Source organism: Bombina bombina, chromosome 8, assembly GCF_027579735.1.
Source record: "Bombina bombina isolate aBomBom1 chromosome 8, aBomBom1.pri, whole genome shotgun sequence".
Lineage (NCBI taxonomy): Eukaryota > Metazoa > Chordata > Amphibia > Anura > Bombinatoridae > Bombina > Bombina bombina.
The window spans coordinates 2,928,214-2,943,677 of NC_069506.1; the positions used below are offsets into that span (position 1 = coordinate 2,928,214).

Genomic DNA, 15,464 nt, shown 5'->3' on the forward strand with positions numbered 1-15,464 from the left:
CATTATAAATCTAATAAAATAATCACACAACACAGACTTCACTTGCATTTTTCTGCAAACAGTTCTTTCTATGCATTCCAATCTGGACTGATTTATAGACAGGAAGATCTTGTTCCTTTGAAATCTGCTCGATAGCTCAGGTCTGGTTAAACTGATTAATTTCAGCTTGCTTGGCTTTGTTGCAACACAAAGCGGACAGCTCCACCTACTGGCTATTTAAAAAAATGCACTGCTTCTCAATAGCAGTCACATGACTGGAAAAAAAAGGTTGTTATTCTGAAACGGTGTAAATTGAACCGTTGTAAAACGAGGGCCACCTGTATACTGATGTCTACAGATTCCTGCTGGCTCCAGTTTGTATAATCTGTCTTTTCATATGCAGGGAAGGGGGGAGGGGAGGAAGTGACTGCTCTTCCTGATTTCCCAGCCCCTTTCACTGGGTGTCCCAGCCTAACCTCATCAACAGAGCTAAACTGGGAGCTTCTAAGTAAGTTTTTAAAAGGTTTTATACGGGATGTTTATATCAATATCTGTGCATATTATTCTTTATAGTAGTTTTTATTACATACAGTTATATGGCAATTGGTGTATACTGTCCCTTTAAGTTTACTAGTCAGAGCGAACATTTCCAATAGTTAAGCGATGCGGAAACTGTTGGCGCTCTACAAATAAATGATAATAATAGTAGTTTAAGTATAAATATACAACACATTTCTATGTATCTGTCTGTCTGACAGCTAATAGACTAAATGTAGAAACCTGGTGTTGTGCGCTCACATTGCCTCTCAGTACAGTAGAAATACACAAGTCATTCATTATTAATAAGCATCCCCACTGGAGTGAAAACCGACACCAGCGTACTGCACATTTATATTATAGTAAATAACCCACACAAAAAACATATCAGCAGATATAGTCACTGGTCAGGCAGCTGCTGGCATTACTAAGTCACATGTACCCAGTACAGTGCCAGTGTATAATATAGCACAGGAGCTGACATTCATATTATTACTTATAGCATATTGCAGGGTCAGTAACACAGTAATAGTCACTGGTCAGGCAGCGTCTGGCAATACTAAGTCACATGTAACCAGTACTGTGCCAGTGTATAATATAGCACAGGGGCTCACGTTCATATTATTACTTCTAGCATATTGAGGGTCAGTAACACAGTAATAGTCACTGGTCAGGCAGCTGCTGGCATTACTAAGTCACATGTACCCAGTACTGTGCCAGTGTATAATATAGCACAGGGGCTCACGTTCATATTATTACTTCTAGCATATTGCAGGGTCATTAACACAGTAATAGTCAGGCAGCTGCTGGCATTACTAAGTCACATGTACCCAGTACTGTGCCAGTGTATAATATAGCACAGGGGCTGACATTCATATTATTACTTATAGCATATTGCAGGGTCAATAACACAGTAATAGTCACTGGTCAGACAGCTGCTGGCATTACTAAGTCACATGTACCCAGTACTGTGCCAGTGTATAATATAGCACAGGAGCTGACATTCATATTATTACTTATAGCATATTGCAGGGTCATTAACACAGTAATAGTCATTGGTCAGGCAGCTGCTGGCATTACTAAGTCACATGTACCCAGTACTGTGCCAGTGTATAATATAGCACAGGAGCTGACATTCATATTATTACTTATAGCATATTGCAGGGTCATTAACACAGTAATAGTCAGGCAGCTGCTGGCATTACTAAGTCACATGTACCCAGTACTGTGCCAGTGTATAATATAGCACAGGGGCTGACATTCATATTATTACTTATAGCATATTGCAGGGTCAGTAACACAGTAATAGTCAGGCAGCTGCTGGCATTACTAAGTCACATGTACCCAGTACTGTGCCAGTGTATAATATAGCACAGGGGCTCACGTTCATACTATTACTTATAGCATATTGCAGGGTCAGTAACACAGTAATAGTCACTGGTCAGGCAGCTGCTGCCATTACTAAGTCACATGTACCCAGTACTGCCCCAGTGTATAATATAGCACAGGAGCTGACATTCATATTATTACTTATAGCATATTGAGGGTCAGTAACACAGTAATAGTCACTGGTCAGGCAGCTGCTGGCATTACTAAGTCACATGTACCCAGTACTGTGCCAGTGTATAATATAGCACAGGGGCTGACATGCATATTATTACTTATAGCATATTGCAGGGTCAGTAACACAGTAATAGTCATTGGTCAGGCAGCTGCTGGCATTACTAAGTCACATGTACCCAGTACTGTGTCAGTGTATAATATAGCACAGGGGCTGACATTCATATTATTACTTATAGCATATTGCAGGGTCAGTAACACAGTAATAGTCAGGCAGCTGCTGGCATTACTAAGTCACATGTACCCAGTACTGTGCCAGTGTATAATATAGCACAGGGGCTGACATTCATATTATTACTTATAGCATATTGCAGGGTCAATAACACAGTAATAGTCACTGGGCAGGCAACTGCTGGCATTACTAAGTCACATGTACCCAGTACTGTGCCAGTGTATAATATAGCACAGGAGCTGACATTCATATTATTACTTATAGCATATTGAGGGTCAGTAACACAGTAATAGTCACTGGTCAGGCAGCTGCTGGCATTACTAAGTCACATGTACCCAGTACTGTGCCAGTGTATAATATAGCACAGGGGCTGACATGCATATTATTACTTATAGCATATTGCAGGGTCAGTTACACAGTAATAGTCACTGGTCAGGCAGCTGCTGGCATTACTAAGGCACATGTACCCAGTACTGTGCCAGTGTATAATATAGCACAGGGGCTGACATGCATATTATTACTTATAGCATATTGCAGGGTCAGTAACACAGTAATAGTCACTGGTCAGGCAGCTGCTGGCATTACTAAGTCACATGTACCCAGTACTGTGCCAGTGTATAATAAAGCACAGGGGCTCACATGCATACTATTACTTATAGCATATTGCAGGGTCAGTAACACAGTAATAGTCACTGGTCAGGCAGCTGCTGCCATTACTAAGTCACATGTACCCAGTACTGCCCCAGTGTATAATATAGCGCAGGGGCTCACGTTCATACTATTACTTATAGCATATTGCAGGGTCAGTAACACAGTAATACTAACTGGCACAGCTGTGAGTCACATGTACCCAGTACTGTGCCAGTGTATAATATAGCACAGGGGCTCACGTTCATACTATTACTTATAGCATATTGCAGGGTCAGTAACACAATAATACTAACTGGCACAGCTGTGAGTCACATGTACCCAGTACTGTGCCAGTGTATAATAAAGCACAGGGGCTCACATGCATACTATTACTTATAGCATATTGCAGGGTCAGTAACACAGTAATAGTCAGGCAGCTGCTGGCATTACTAAGTCACATGTACCCAGTACTGCCCCAGTGTATAATATAGCACAGGGGCTCACGTTCATACTATTACTTATAGCATATTGCAGGGTCAGTAACACAGTAATACTAACTGGCACAGCTGTGAGTCACATGTACCCAGTACTGTGCCAGTGTATAATATAGCACAGGGGCTCACGTTCATACTATTACTTATAGCATATTGCAGGGTCAGTAACACAATAATACTAACTGGCACAGCTGTGAGTCACATGTACCCAGTACTGTGCCAGTGTATAATATAGCACAGGGGCTCACGTTCATACTATTACTTATAGCATATTGCAGGGTTAGTAACACAATAATACTAACTGGCACAGCTGTGAGTCACATGTACCCAGTACTGTGCCAGTGTATAATAAAGCACAGGGGCTCACATGCATACTATTACTTATAGCATATTGCAGGGTCAGTAACACAGTAATAGTCAGGCAGCTGCTGGCATTACTAAGTCACATGTACCCAGTACTGCCCCAGTGTATAATATAGCACAGGGGCTCACGTTCATACTATTACTTATAGCATATTGCAGGGTCATTAACACAGTAATAGTCACTGGTCAGGCAGCTGCTGGCATTACTAAGTCACATGTACCCAGTACTGTGCCAGTGTATAATATAGCACAGGGGCTGACGTTCATACTATTACTTATAGCATATTGCAGGGTCAGTAACACAATAATACTAACTGGCACAGCTGTGAGTCACATGTACCCAGTACTGTGCCAGTGTATAATATAGCACAGGGGCTGACATTCATATTATTACTTATAGCATATTGCAGGGTCAGTAACACAGTAATAGTCACTGGTCAGGCAGCTGCTGGCATTACTAAGTCACATGTACCCAGTACTGTGCCAGTGTATAATATAGCACAGGGGCTGACGTTCATACTATTACTTATAGCATATTGCAGGGTCAGTAACACAATAATACTAACTGGCACAGCTGTGAGTCACATGTACCCAGTACTGTGCCAGTGTATAATATAGCACAGGGGCTCACGTTCATACTATTACTTATAGCATATTGCAGGGTCAGTAACACAGTAATACTAACTGGCACAGCTGTGAGTCACATGTACCCAGTACTGCCCCAGCACATAACAAACAAACAAATATAGTAAATGAGGAGAACTTACGCCCTGCTTTTAGGGAATCCCATGGACAGGAGGATTTCCAGGGATGAGCCATGCCTGATGGTGCCAGCTCTGCCTTGCTGCCTGTTCCTTCTGGGTATAATTTGGGTATACAGCTGTTCCTTGGCAGCCATGGTGGGGGCAGTCAGAGTGCTGCTGCCATCACACAAACAAAAGGACTGATAAATAGCCTGTACATGATAGAAGATGCTTAGCTTCCTGGTGCAAGAGCTGAAGTCATGATGAGGGTAGGAAGTGTCTGTGTCAGTGATCCTGAGATCTCCCCCCCACCTTAGCAGCAACTACACTAGATATCCCAGACTCCCTCACTTCCTGCAGCCAGGTATTTGTTCCTAAGCCATTTGTCAATGGATCAAATGATATGATCTGCAGCAGCTTCCTCCTGTAGGGCCTCCCTCTCTTCTTAAAGTGCCAGAGCAGTAATCCTACTTGACAGAAATATGTGCAAGCAGCACAGAAATACAGCAGTGTGATTCTTATACATTTTATTCTTCCACATTGTTTATGTCTGACCCCATCTAGTGGTGGAACCCACATACTGCAGCACACACATTGTAACACTGTTATAATGTAGCACAGATGTCACAACACAACACACTATGTAACACTGTTATAATGTAGCACAGATGTCACAACACACACACACACAATGTAACACTGTTATAATGTAGCACAGATGTCACAACACAACACACTATGTAACACTGTTATAATGTAGCACAGATGTCACAACACACACACACACAATGTAACACTGTTATAATGTAGCACAGATGTCACAACACAGCACACACAATGTAACACTGTTATAATGTAGCACAGATGTCACTACACACATAATGTAACACTGTTATAATATAGCACAGATGTCACAACACAACACACACAATGTAACACTGTTATAATATAGCACAGATGTCACAACACACACACACACTATGTAACACTGTTATAATGTAGCACAGATGTCACAACACACACACACACAATGTAACACTGTTATAATGTAGCACAGATGTCACAACACAACACACACAATGTAACACTGTTATAATGTAGCACAGATGTCACAACACAACACACACAATGTAACACTGTTATAATGTAGCACAGATGTCACAACACAACACACACAATGTAACACTGTTATAATGTAGCACAGATGTCACAACACACACACACACTATGTAACACTGTTATAATGTAGTACAGATGTCACAACACAACACACACAATGTAACTTATAATATAGCACAGATGTCACAACACAACACACATAATGTAACTTATAATGTAGCACAGATGTCACAACACAACACACACAATGTAACTTATAATATAGCACAGATGTCACAACACAAAACACACAATGTAACTTATAATATAGCACAGATGTCACAACACAACACACATAATGTAACTTATAATATAGCACAGATGTCACAACACAACACACATAATGTAACTTATAATATAGCACAGATGTCACAACACAACACACACAATGTAACTTATAATATAGCACAGATGTCACAACACAACACACATAATGTAACTTATAATATAGCACAGATGTCACAACACAACACACACAATGTAACTTATAATGTAGCACAGATGTCACAACACAACACACACAATGTAACTTATAATATAGCACAGATGTCACAACACAACACACACAATGTAACTTATAATATAGCACAGATGTCACAACACAACACACACAATGTAACTTATAATGTAGCACAGATGTCACAACACAACACACACAATCGCCTAGATTTAGAGTTCTGCGGCTAAAGAGGTGCGTTAGCTACGCGTGCTTTTTTCTCCCCGCACCTTTTAAACAACGCTGGTATTTAGAGTTCACAGAAGGGCTGCGTTAGGCTCCAAAAAGGGAGCGTATAGCATAATTTACCGCCACTTCAACTCTAAATACCAGCGGTGCTTACGGACGCGGCCAGCTTCAAAAACGTGCTCGTTCACGATTCCCCCATTGGAAACAATGGGGCCGTTTGAGCTGGAAAAAAACCTAACTCCTGCAAAAAAGCAGCGTTCAGCTCCTAACGCAGCCCCATTGTTTCCTATGGGGAAACACTTCCTAAGTCTGCACCTAACACCCTAACATGTACCCCGAGTCTAAACACCCCTAACCTTACACTTATTAACCCCTAATCTGCCGCCCCCGCTATCGCTGACCCCTGCATTATACTATTAACCCCTAATCTGCCGCTCTGTACACCGCCACAACCTACGTTATCCCTATGAACCCCTAATCTGCTGCCCCTAACCCCTGCCGACCCCTATATTATATTTATTACCCCCTAATCTGCCCCCCCCCCAACGTCGCCGCTACCTACCTACACTTATTAATCCCTAATCTGCCGACCGGACCTCACCGCTACCCTAATAAATGTATTAACCCCTAAAGCTAAGTCTAACCCTAACCCTAACACCCCCCTAAATTAAATATAATTTTTATCTAACGAAATAAAATAAATCTTATTAAATAAATTATTCCTATTTAAAGCTAAATACTTACCTGTAAAATAAACCCTAATATAGCTACAATATAAATTATAATTATATTGTAGCTATTTTAGGATTTATAATTATTTTACAGGCAACTTTGTATTTATTTTAACCAGGTACAATAGCTATTAAATAGTTAATAACTATTTAATAGCTACCTAGTTAAAATAATTACAAAAGTACCTGTAAAATAAATCCTAACCTAAGTTACAATTAAACCTAACAATACACTATCAATAAATTAATTAAATAAACTACCTACAATTATCTACAATTAAACCTAACACTACAATATCAATAAATAAATTAAATACAAATACCTACAAATAAATACAAAGAAATACACTAACTAAAGTACAAAAAATAAAAAAAGAACTGTTACAAAAATTAAAAAAATAATTTACAAACATTATAAAAATATTACAATTTTAAGCTAATTACACCTACTCTAAGCCCCCTAATAAAATAAAAAAGCCCCCCAAAATAAAAAAATGCCCTACCCTATTCTAAAATAAAAATTGAAAAGCTCTTTTACCTTACCAGCCCTTAAAAGGGCCTTTTGCGGGGCATGCCCCAAAGAATTCTGCTCTTTTGCCTGTAAAAAAAACATACAATACCCCCCCCAACATTACAACCCACCACCCACATACCCCTAATCTAACCCAAACCCCCCTTAAATAAACCTAACACTAAGCCCCTGAAGATCTTCCTACCTTGTCTTCACCACGCCGGGTATCACCGATCCGTCCAGAAGAGTGTCCGAAATCTTCCTCCTATCCGGGGCTGAAGAGGTCCATCATCCGGCTGAAGTCTTCCTCCTATCCGGGGCTGAAGAGGTCCATCATCCGGCTGAAGACTTGATCCAAGCGGGGGCTGAAGAGGTCCATCAGCCGGCTGAAGTCTTCTATCAAGCGGCATCTTCAATCTTCTTTCTTCCGGCTCCATCTTCATCCCACGGATGCGGAACATCCATCCTGGCCGACGACTTCCCAACGAATGACGGTTCCTTTAAGGGACATCATCCAAGATGGCGTCCCTCGAATTCCGATTGGCTGATAGGATTCTATCAGCCAATCGGAATTAAGGTAGGAAAATTCTGATTGGCTGATGGAATCAGCCAATCAGATACAAGTTCAATCCAATTGGCTGATCCAATCAGCCAATCAGATTGAGCTCGCATTCTATTGGCTGTTCCGATCAGCCAATAGAATGCAAGCTCAATCTGATTGGCTGATTGGATCAGCCAGTCGGATTGAACTTGAATCTGATTGGCTGATTCCATCAGCCAATCAGATTTTTCCTACCTTAATTCCGATTGGCTGATAGAATCCTATCAGCCAATCGGAATTCGAGGGACGCCATCTTGGATAACCCTAATAGTTGGGGAATTGACCACCAGTTTCACATTAGTGAGGAAAGCAACACTCTCAGCATCTCTCAGGGAATCACACACTAAATTAGTTCACCAGGCTTATATTACACCTAAGCTACGTCCTAAATGGGTCCCAGAGGCATTAGATAAATGTAAGAAATGCTCAGCCCCCTCTCCAGACCTTTTATATTTATTATGGGATTGTCCCAAGGTACAAAGATTGTGGGGAAAATTTAAATCTTGGCTCTCAAGAATCTTTAAATCATATATTAGATTATCAGCAAAATATATTCTTTTCCTCCATGATATACATAACACTACTCGCTTCCTAAACGTAGTTATTAATTTTTCAATATTGGATTTCACACAAAGCTCCTCCTTTCAAAAAAATTAGTCACTGCTATGCACTTCCAACTGAACAGGTGGACATTCAGGGCAACCTAGTTATGAGAATAAAAGCATTTATTCAAAAATAGGAACCTTTTTATTATTCATCCCGGCTAAATTAAGATACAAAGTTTTACATCCTTTTTGAAATTCAGTATTCATTCTTAATGAAAATTTACAAGGGAAATGGTGTTTCCGATTAGATGATACAACTTAGTAAACATTAATACTAGCAGGTTATAAATCCAATTTTAGAAGAATTAACATGAGATAAAAGATATATAGAAGAACAGACTTCCTGCCAAGTCCGGAATCCCCCAGAAGCATCAGTGATTAAAAAGAGGAACTTATCAATATATTATATTGAGCGTTTGGATCAATTGGTACGTAGAAATGTCTTTTCTTAATTTCCTAATTATACAAATTCTATGCTATGCAGTATGTTGAGTTTAGATATTGGATTTTTAGATATCTATGGTTCACGGTATACAATGATTTGGTCAAACCTGTTTAGAGAATAGATTCTCCCTAGATTTCTTTTTCATCAAAATACTAAAATGGATAAATATTACAACAAGGATAGGTGAACCTTTTCCCTTTAGTACGTTTTAACATTCAGCTCTAACTACAGACTACTTTGTATAGTTATTACATTCCATACTATGACATATTTCTGTAACGGTACCAACCGGATACCAAGGGTTAACACCAGGGAACAATGTCCTGCATAGGGAATCAGCAGTTCACAACCCAGCCAGTTTTCAGGTTTAAACAGAATGAATTTTATTAAGGCTCACATGCCCAGTATTTATGCAGGTCTGACCCCCCCCAGAAGGGGGGTTGAAAGAATGTTGTACATTAGATGGAGGGAACACGCCCTTTTACATGATACAATAGAATACCTTGCTCAAGCTGATAACAATTTAAACACAGACACACACTTGGCTTTCCTTATCATCTAGGGTCTGCTCTCTGAGGTTGATTAAACAATGGACTGTGTATCAATAACATTAATGACAGTGCACAATAGCTGAGGCTAAAGCTGAACACAGTTAACTCTTTCAGTGCTGACAGAAGGGTCTGTCACATCTACATAGCACAATATACAGCCTATAGACAACCTTTCTTATGTTATAGTCCAGAAGTGGCTAGGTTTGCCACAATGCTCCCCCAGAACCAAGCCGGCATACACAGTCTGATCCCAACGGATCGGCTTGGGGATGTCCGGGGCAACAACTTTCGGCTCAAGTAAGCTACGGGGTGTTCTCCGCCATCTGCTCCAACTTGGCTCAGTACTGCCCCCACCCCAAACATGGAAGCGTCTCTTCCCGGAGGGACTGGGCTTGGGTAGTCACAGGGTTAACATCAGCGGGATCCATGGGAGCATAGGCAGAAACAAGGGGGGGCCAAGTCATTTCCAAGGAGAACATCAGCAGGTAAGTCCTTCTTGACCCCCACATTCACAAGTCTAGCGCCCACTCCCCAATCCAAATGTACCCTGGCAACAGGTAGGCGGAACACAGTGCCCCCTGCTACCCTCACAGCCACAGTGTCTCCAGTGTGCTGTTTCTCAGGCACCAAGTTCTCTTGAAGCAAGGTCATGGTAGCACCAGTATCCCGTAGACAACTGACCTCCTTCCCATTCACTTTAACCCGTTGCCGGTTATTCCGGTGGGCAGCTTGCACGGGGTCTGCTTCATGTAGGCTGCCCCAGCATTCTGGCGCCTCTACGTAGCGGGCCACAGGCTGAGGATTATGTGGGATTCCGCCAGCGGGTCTTCTCCAGGACTGTGCTTGATTCGCTGCGTTTAGGGGACACTCTGGTCTTTTGTGCCCTAGTTGCTTACATCCAAAGCACCGAATAGGTTGTGAGTAGCCCCGCGAATTGAACCGGGCTCTCTGAGGGTAGTTCGTGGCCGGAGGCCGTGTGGTATAGCGGTGCGCCGGGGGTTGGTAACTGGCAGCTGCTGGGGTGACTGGGGGTCTGTACTCCACTCTAGCAGTGGGCAATCGGTATACTGCTCCCCCTGCCCCTCGTACTGCCACGGATCCGCCAGTGGGTGCTGTATCCGGCACCAAATGGGGAGCTATCAGGGTTAAAGTAGCTCCCGAATCCCGAAGTCCCTGGACCGACATCACCTCATGCAGAATTCCCAGGGGTTCCTCGGCTTGGGTGCTCAACACCTCATGAGCGGCTGGCTCCGTTTGGTAATGGTGAGCAGCCGCCCTTGGGGCCAGGTTCTGTCTGACCTGGTTCCAAGCTTGTCTGCTCCGATTTTGGGTGCACTCACGTGCCATATGTCCCCACTGCTTGCAGGTGTGGCATTGTATATTAGCCCGTCCGTTGTTAGGCTGTAGTCCATGGTGCCTCCTGGCATCAAAATGCTGGTCTGCTAATCTGGCTGCTTCGGTTAAGGTGAGGGGTTTTCGATCTCTCACCCATTCTTGGGCTTCTGGGGACAAGCCGTTAAAGAATTGCTCCAACAGCATCAGTTGTCGCAATTCTTCCATGGTGGTAGCTTGGCTGGCCTGTATCCACCCCTGAGATGCTTGATCCAGCTTGTGGGCCCACTCTGCATGGGAATCTCTTTCTGGCTTGCGCAGGCCTCTAAACTTGCGCCGGTATGCCTCTGAGGTAATGGCATATCTTTCCAAGATCGCTCTCTTCGCTTTAGCGTAATCCTTGCTGTCCTCTCTGGGTACAGCGCGATACGCTTCTGCTGCCCTACCGGCTAGCTTGCCTGCTAGCACCGGCACCCATACGGACTGCTCCAAATCATGTAACTCGCACAGTCTCTCAAAATCCTGTAAATACCCATCAATCTCATCCTTCTCCTCACAAAACATTTTAAATGCATGGTATGGGATTTTGGGTCTTACTGGGTTGCTGAGTGCGTCCAACATGGATTCTGCTCGGGAGGATGCATTCCGCGGACTGTGTGCCATCACGTACTCCTGCACATCTGCCATTACCACGGATAGCATATCCCGTGGTACAGGTTGGGGTAAAAATTCCAGCCTGGTCCTCATTTCCCTCTGGTATAGGGTCTCCTCCATGGCTGCTGGAGGCGTAGCGCTGCGAGCTCTGTCTCCCTCCATCAGCTCAGCAATTAATATAGCCTTGGGTTTGCTGCTGCCTATCTTTCCCCTGGCTTCTAGCAGTTCCTTTTACGTTTGTCTCTTTAGCTTAGAATAATCCATCTCCATTCACTTCGGTCCCTGGTACTCCTTCCATCTTAGTCAGTATTGTAGTAATCCCCCTCTTCCTGAGGTTACTGGCTTGTGTAGTTGCTCTTCTGGGCGATAAGGTTCATTCCGTCGCTTGCCACCAATTGTAACGGTACCAACCGGATACCAAGGGTTAACACCAGGGAACAATGTCCTGCATAGGGAATCAGCAGTTCACAACCCAGCCAGTTTTCAGGTTTAAACAGAATGAATTTTATTAAGGCTCACATGCCCAGTATTTATGCAGGTCTGACCCCCCCCAGAAGGGGGGTTGAAAGAATGTTGTACATTAGATGGAGGGAACACGCCCTTTTACATGATACAATAGAATACCTTGCTCAAGCTGATAACAATTTAAACACAGACACACACTTGGCTTTCCTTATCATCTAGGGTCTGCTCTCTGAGGTTGATTAAACAATGGACTGTGTATCAATAACATTAATGACAGTGCACAATAGCCGAGGCTAAAGCTGAACACAGTTAACTCTTTCAGTGCTGACAGAAGGGTCTGTCACATCTACATAGCACAATATACAGCCTATAGACAACCTTTCTTATGTTATAGTCCAGAAGTGGCTAGGTTTGCCACAATTTCAGCATGAATATATAACGGAACATTCAAAAACAATCCAGACTACTATAATTCTGCTACTTTTAGAAACTGTACACCCCCTCCCCACTTACCCCGTTGGATCCCAGGTACTCTCCCTAGTTTGTTTATAAAATGCTTAAGAAGGATTTCCTACAGGTTTAGAATTTCTAAACATTCTTATTATCACACCGCAAGACTGCTTGATAATACCTTTACTTCTGTGTAAACTGAACCAATGCATGTCATTGATGATGTCATCGCGATACCCCTGCTTGAGAATTCAATAAATAACCATTTAAAATAATAAAAAAAGGACTTAGATTCATCTTTCTGAAGAGCACTATCTCCGCTTCCTCCTTGTTACAGAGGCAAATAACGACTGGGAGTAGGGGAAATGGGCCTGCCTCCTTCTGGTGGCCAGAGTTGAATTTCCCAAAAGTAACTGAATGGAATCATGGACTCTCCATGCCATTGGAAAGAAATGAAGGTTTTTGGCTTTGAATTAGAAAAAAGGCTTATGGCTGTGTTGTCTGCCAGGGACCTTGTGATTTACCCCTATAGGAATATAAAATGTGTGTATTCTCTAAAGGCACATACCTAAAACAATATAAAATTCTACAAGGGGCCTTATTTATGTTAACTTCAGAGATCAGTGTTCCACGAAAACGTCCTTACAAATGAGTAAAAACATAATTTATGTAAGAACTTACCTGATAAATTCATTTCTTTCATATTGGCAAGAGTCCATGAGCTAGTGACGTATGGGATATACAATCCTACCAGGAGGGCCAAAGTTTCCCAAACCTCAAAATGCCTATACATACACCCCTCACCACACCCACAATTCAGTTTAACGAATAGCCAAGTAGTGGGGTGTTAAAGAAAGGAGTAAAAAGCATCAACAAAGGAATTGGAATAATTGTGCTTTATACAAAAAATCATAACCACCATAAAAAAGGGTGGGCCTCATGGACTCTTACCAATATGAAAGAAATGAATTTATCAGGTAAGTTCTTACATAAATTAGGTTTTCTTTCATGTAATTGGCAAAAGTCCATGAGCTAGTGACGTATGGGATATTAATACCCAAGATGTGGAACTCCATGCAAGAGTCACTAGAGAGGGAGGGATAAAAAAATAAAGACAGCCAATTCCGCTCAAAAAAATGAATCCACAACCCAAATCATAAATTTAATAATTGAAAAGAAAAAACTTAAATCATAAGCAGAAGAATCAAACTGAAACAGCTGCCTGAAGAACTTTTCTACAAAAAACTGCTTCCAAAGAAGCAAAAACATCAAAATGGTAGAATTTAGTAAATGTATGCAAATAAGACCAAGTTGCTGCTTTGCAAATCTGAACAACTGAAGCTTCATTCTTAAAAGCCCAGGAAGTGGAAACTGACCTAGTAGAATGAGCTGTAATTCTCTGAGGCAGGGTTTTACCCGACTCCAAATAAGCTTGATGAATCAAAAGCTTTAACCAAGATGCCAAAGAAACGGCAGAAGCCTTCTGACCTTTCCTGTAACCAGAAAAGATAACAAATAAACTAGAAGTCTTCCTGAAAACTTTAGTAGCATCAACATAATATTTCAGAGCTCTCACCACATCCAAAGAATGTAAAGATCTCTCCAAAGAATTCTTAGGATTAGGACACAAAGAAGGGACAACAATTTCTCTACTAATGTTGTTAGAATTCACAACTTTAGGTAAGAATTTAAATGAAGTCCGCAAAACTGCCTTATCCTGATGAAAAATCAGAAAAGGAGATTCACAAGAAAGAGCAGATAATTCAGAAACTCTTCTAGCAGAATAGATGGCCAAAAGGAACAACACTTTCCAAGAAAGCAATTTAATGTCCAAAGAATGCATAGACTCAAATGGAGGAGCCTGTAAAGCCTTCAAAACCAAATTAAGACTCCAAGAAGGATAGATTGATTTAATGACAGGCTTGATACGAACCAAAGCCTGTACAAAACAGTGAATATCAGGGAGTTTAGCAATTTTTCTGTGGAATAAAACAGAAAGAGCAGAGATTTGTCCTTTCAAGGAACTTGCAGACAAACCTTTATCCAAACCATCCTAAAGAAACTGTAAAATTCTAGGAAGTCTAAAAGAATGCCAAGAAAATTTATGAGAAGAACACCATGAAATGTAAGTCTTCCAAACTCAATAATAAATCTTTCTAGAAACAGATTTACGAGCCTGTAACATAATATTAATCACTGAGTCAGAGAATCCTCTATGTCTAAGCACTAGGCGTTCAATTTCCATACCTTCAAATTTAATGATTTGAGATCCTGATGGAAAAACGGACCTTGAGATAGAAGGTCTGGCCTTAATGGAAGTGGCCAAGGTTGGCAACTGGACATCCGAACAAGATCCACATACCAAAACCTGTGAGGCCATGCTGGAGCCACCAGCAGCACAAACGATTGCTCCATGATGATTTTGGAGATCACTCTTGGAAGAAGAACTAGAAGCGGAAAACTATAAGCAGGTTGATAACCCCAAGGAAGTGTCAATGCATCCACTGCTTCCGCCTTAGGATCCCTGGACCTGGACAGGTACCTGGGAAGTTTCTTGTTTAGATGAGATGCCATCAGATCTATTTCTGGAAGCCCCCACATCTGAACAATTTGAGAAAACACATATGGGTGAAGAGACCACTCTCTCGGATGTAAAGTTTGACGATTGAGATAATCCCCTTCCCAATTGTCTATACCTGGGATATGGACCGCAGAAATTAGACAGGAGCTGTATTCCA

At 41.8% G+C, this 15,464-nt stretch overlaps 1 protein-coding gene across 2 annotated transcripts in view; it reads right to left on the reverse strand.

Annotated features, from left to right (window-relative positions):
- Window positions 1-4,959, reverse strand: part of UBASH3B (ubiquitin associated and SH3 domain containing B) — a 477,436-nt gene extending 472,477 nt beyond the window's left edge. For both annotated transcript variants that reach the window (XM_053690105.1, XM_053690104.1), the window contains exon 1: window positions 4,563-4,959. In XM_053690105.1, the coding sequence (XP_053546080.1) occupies window positions 4,563-4,693 (131 nt within the window). In that variant the 5' untranslated portion in view covers window positions 4,694-4,959. The remainder of the gene's footprint in view (window positions 1-4,562) is intronic.
- Window positions 4,960-15,464: the final 10,505 nt, after the last annotated feature.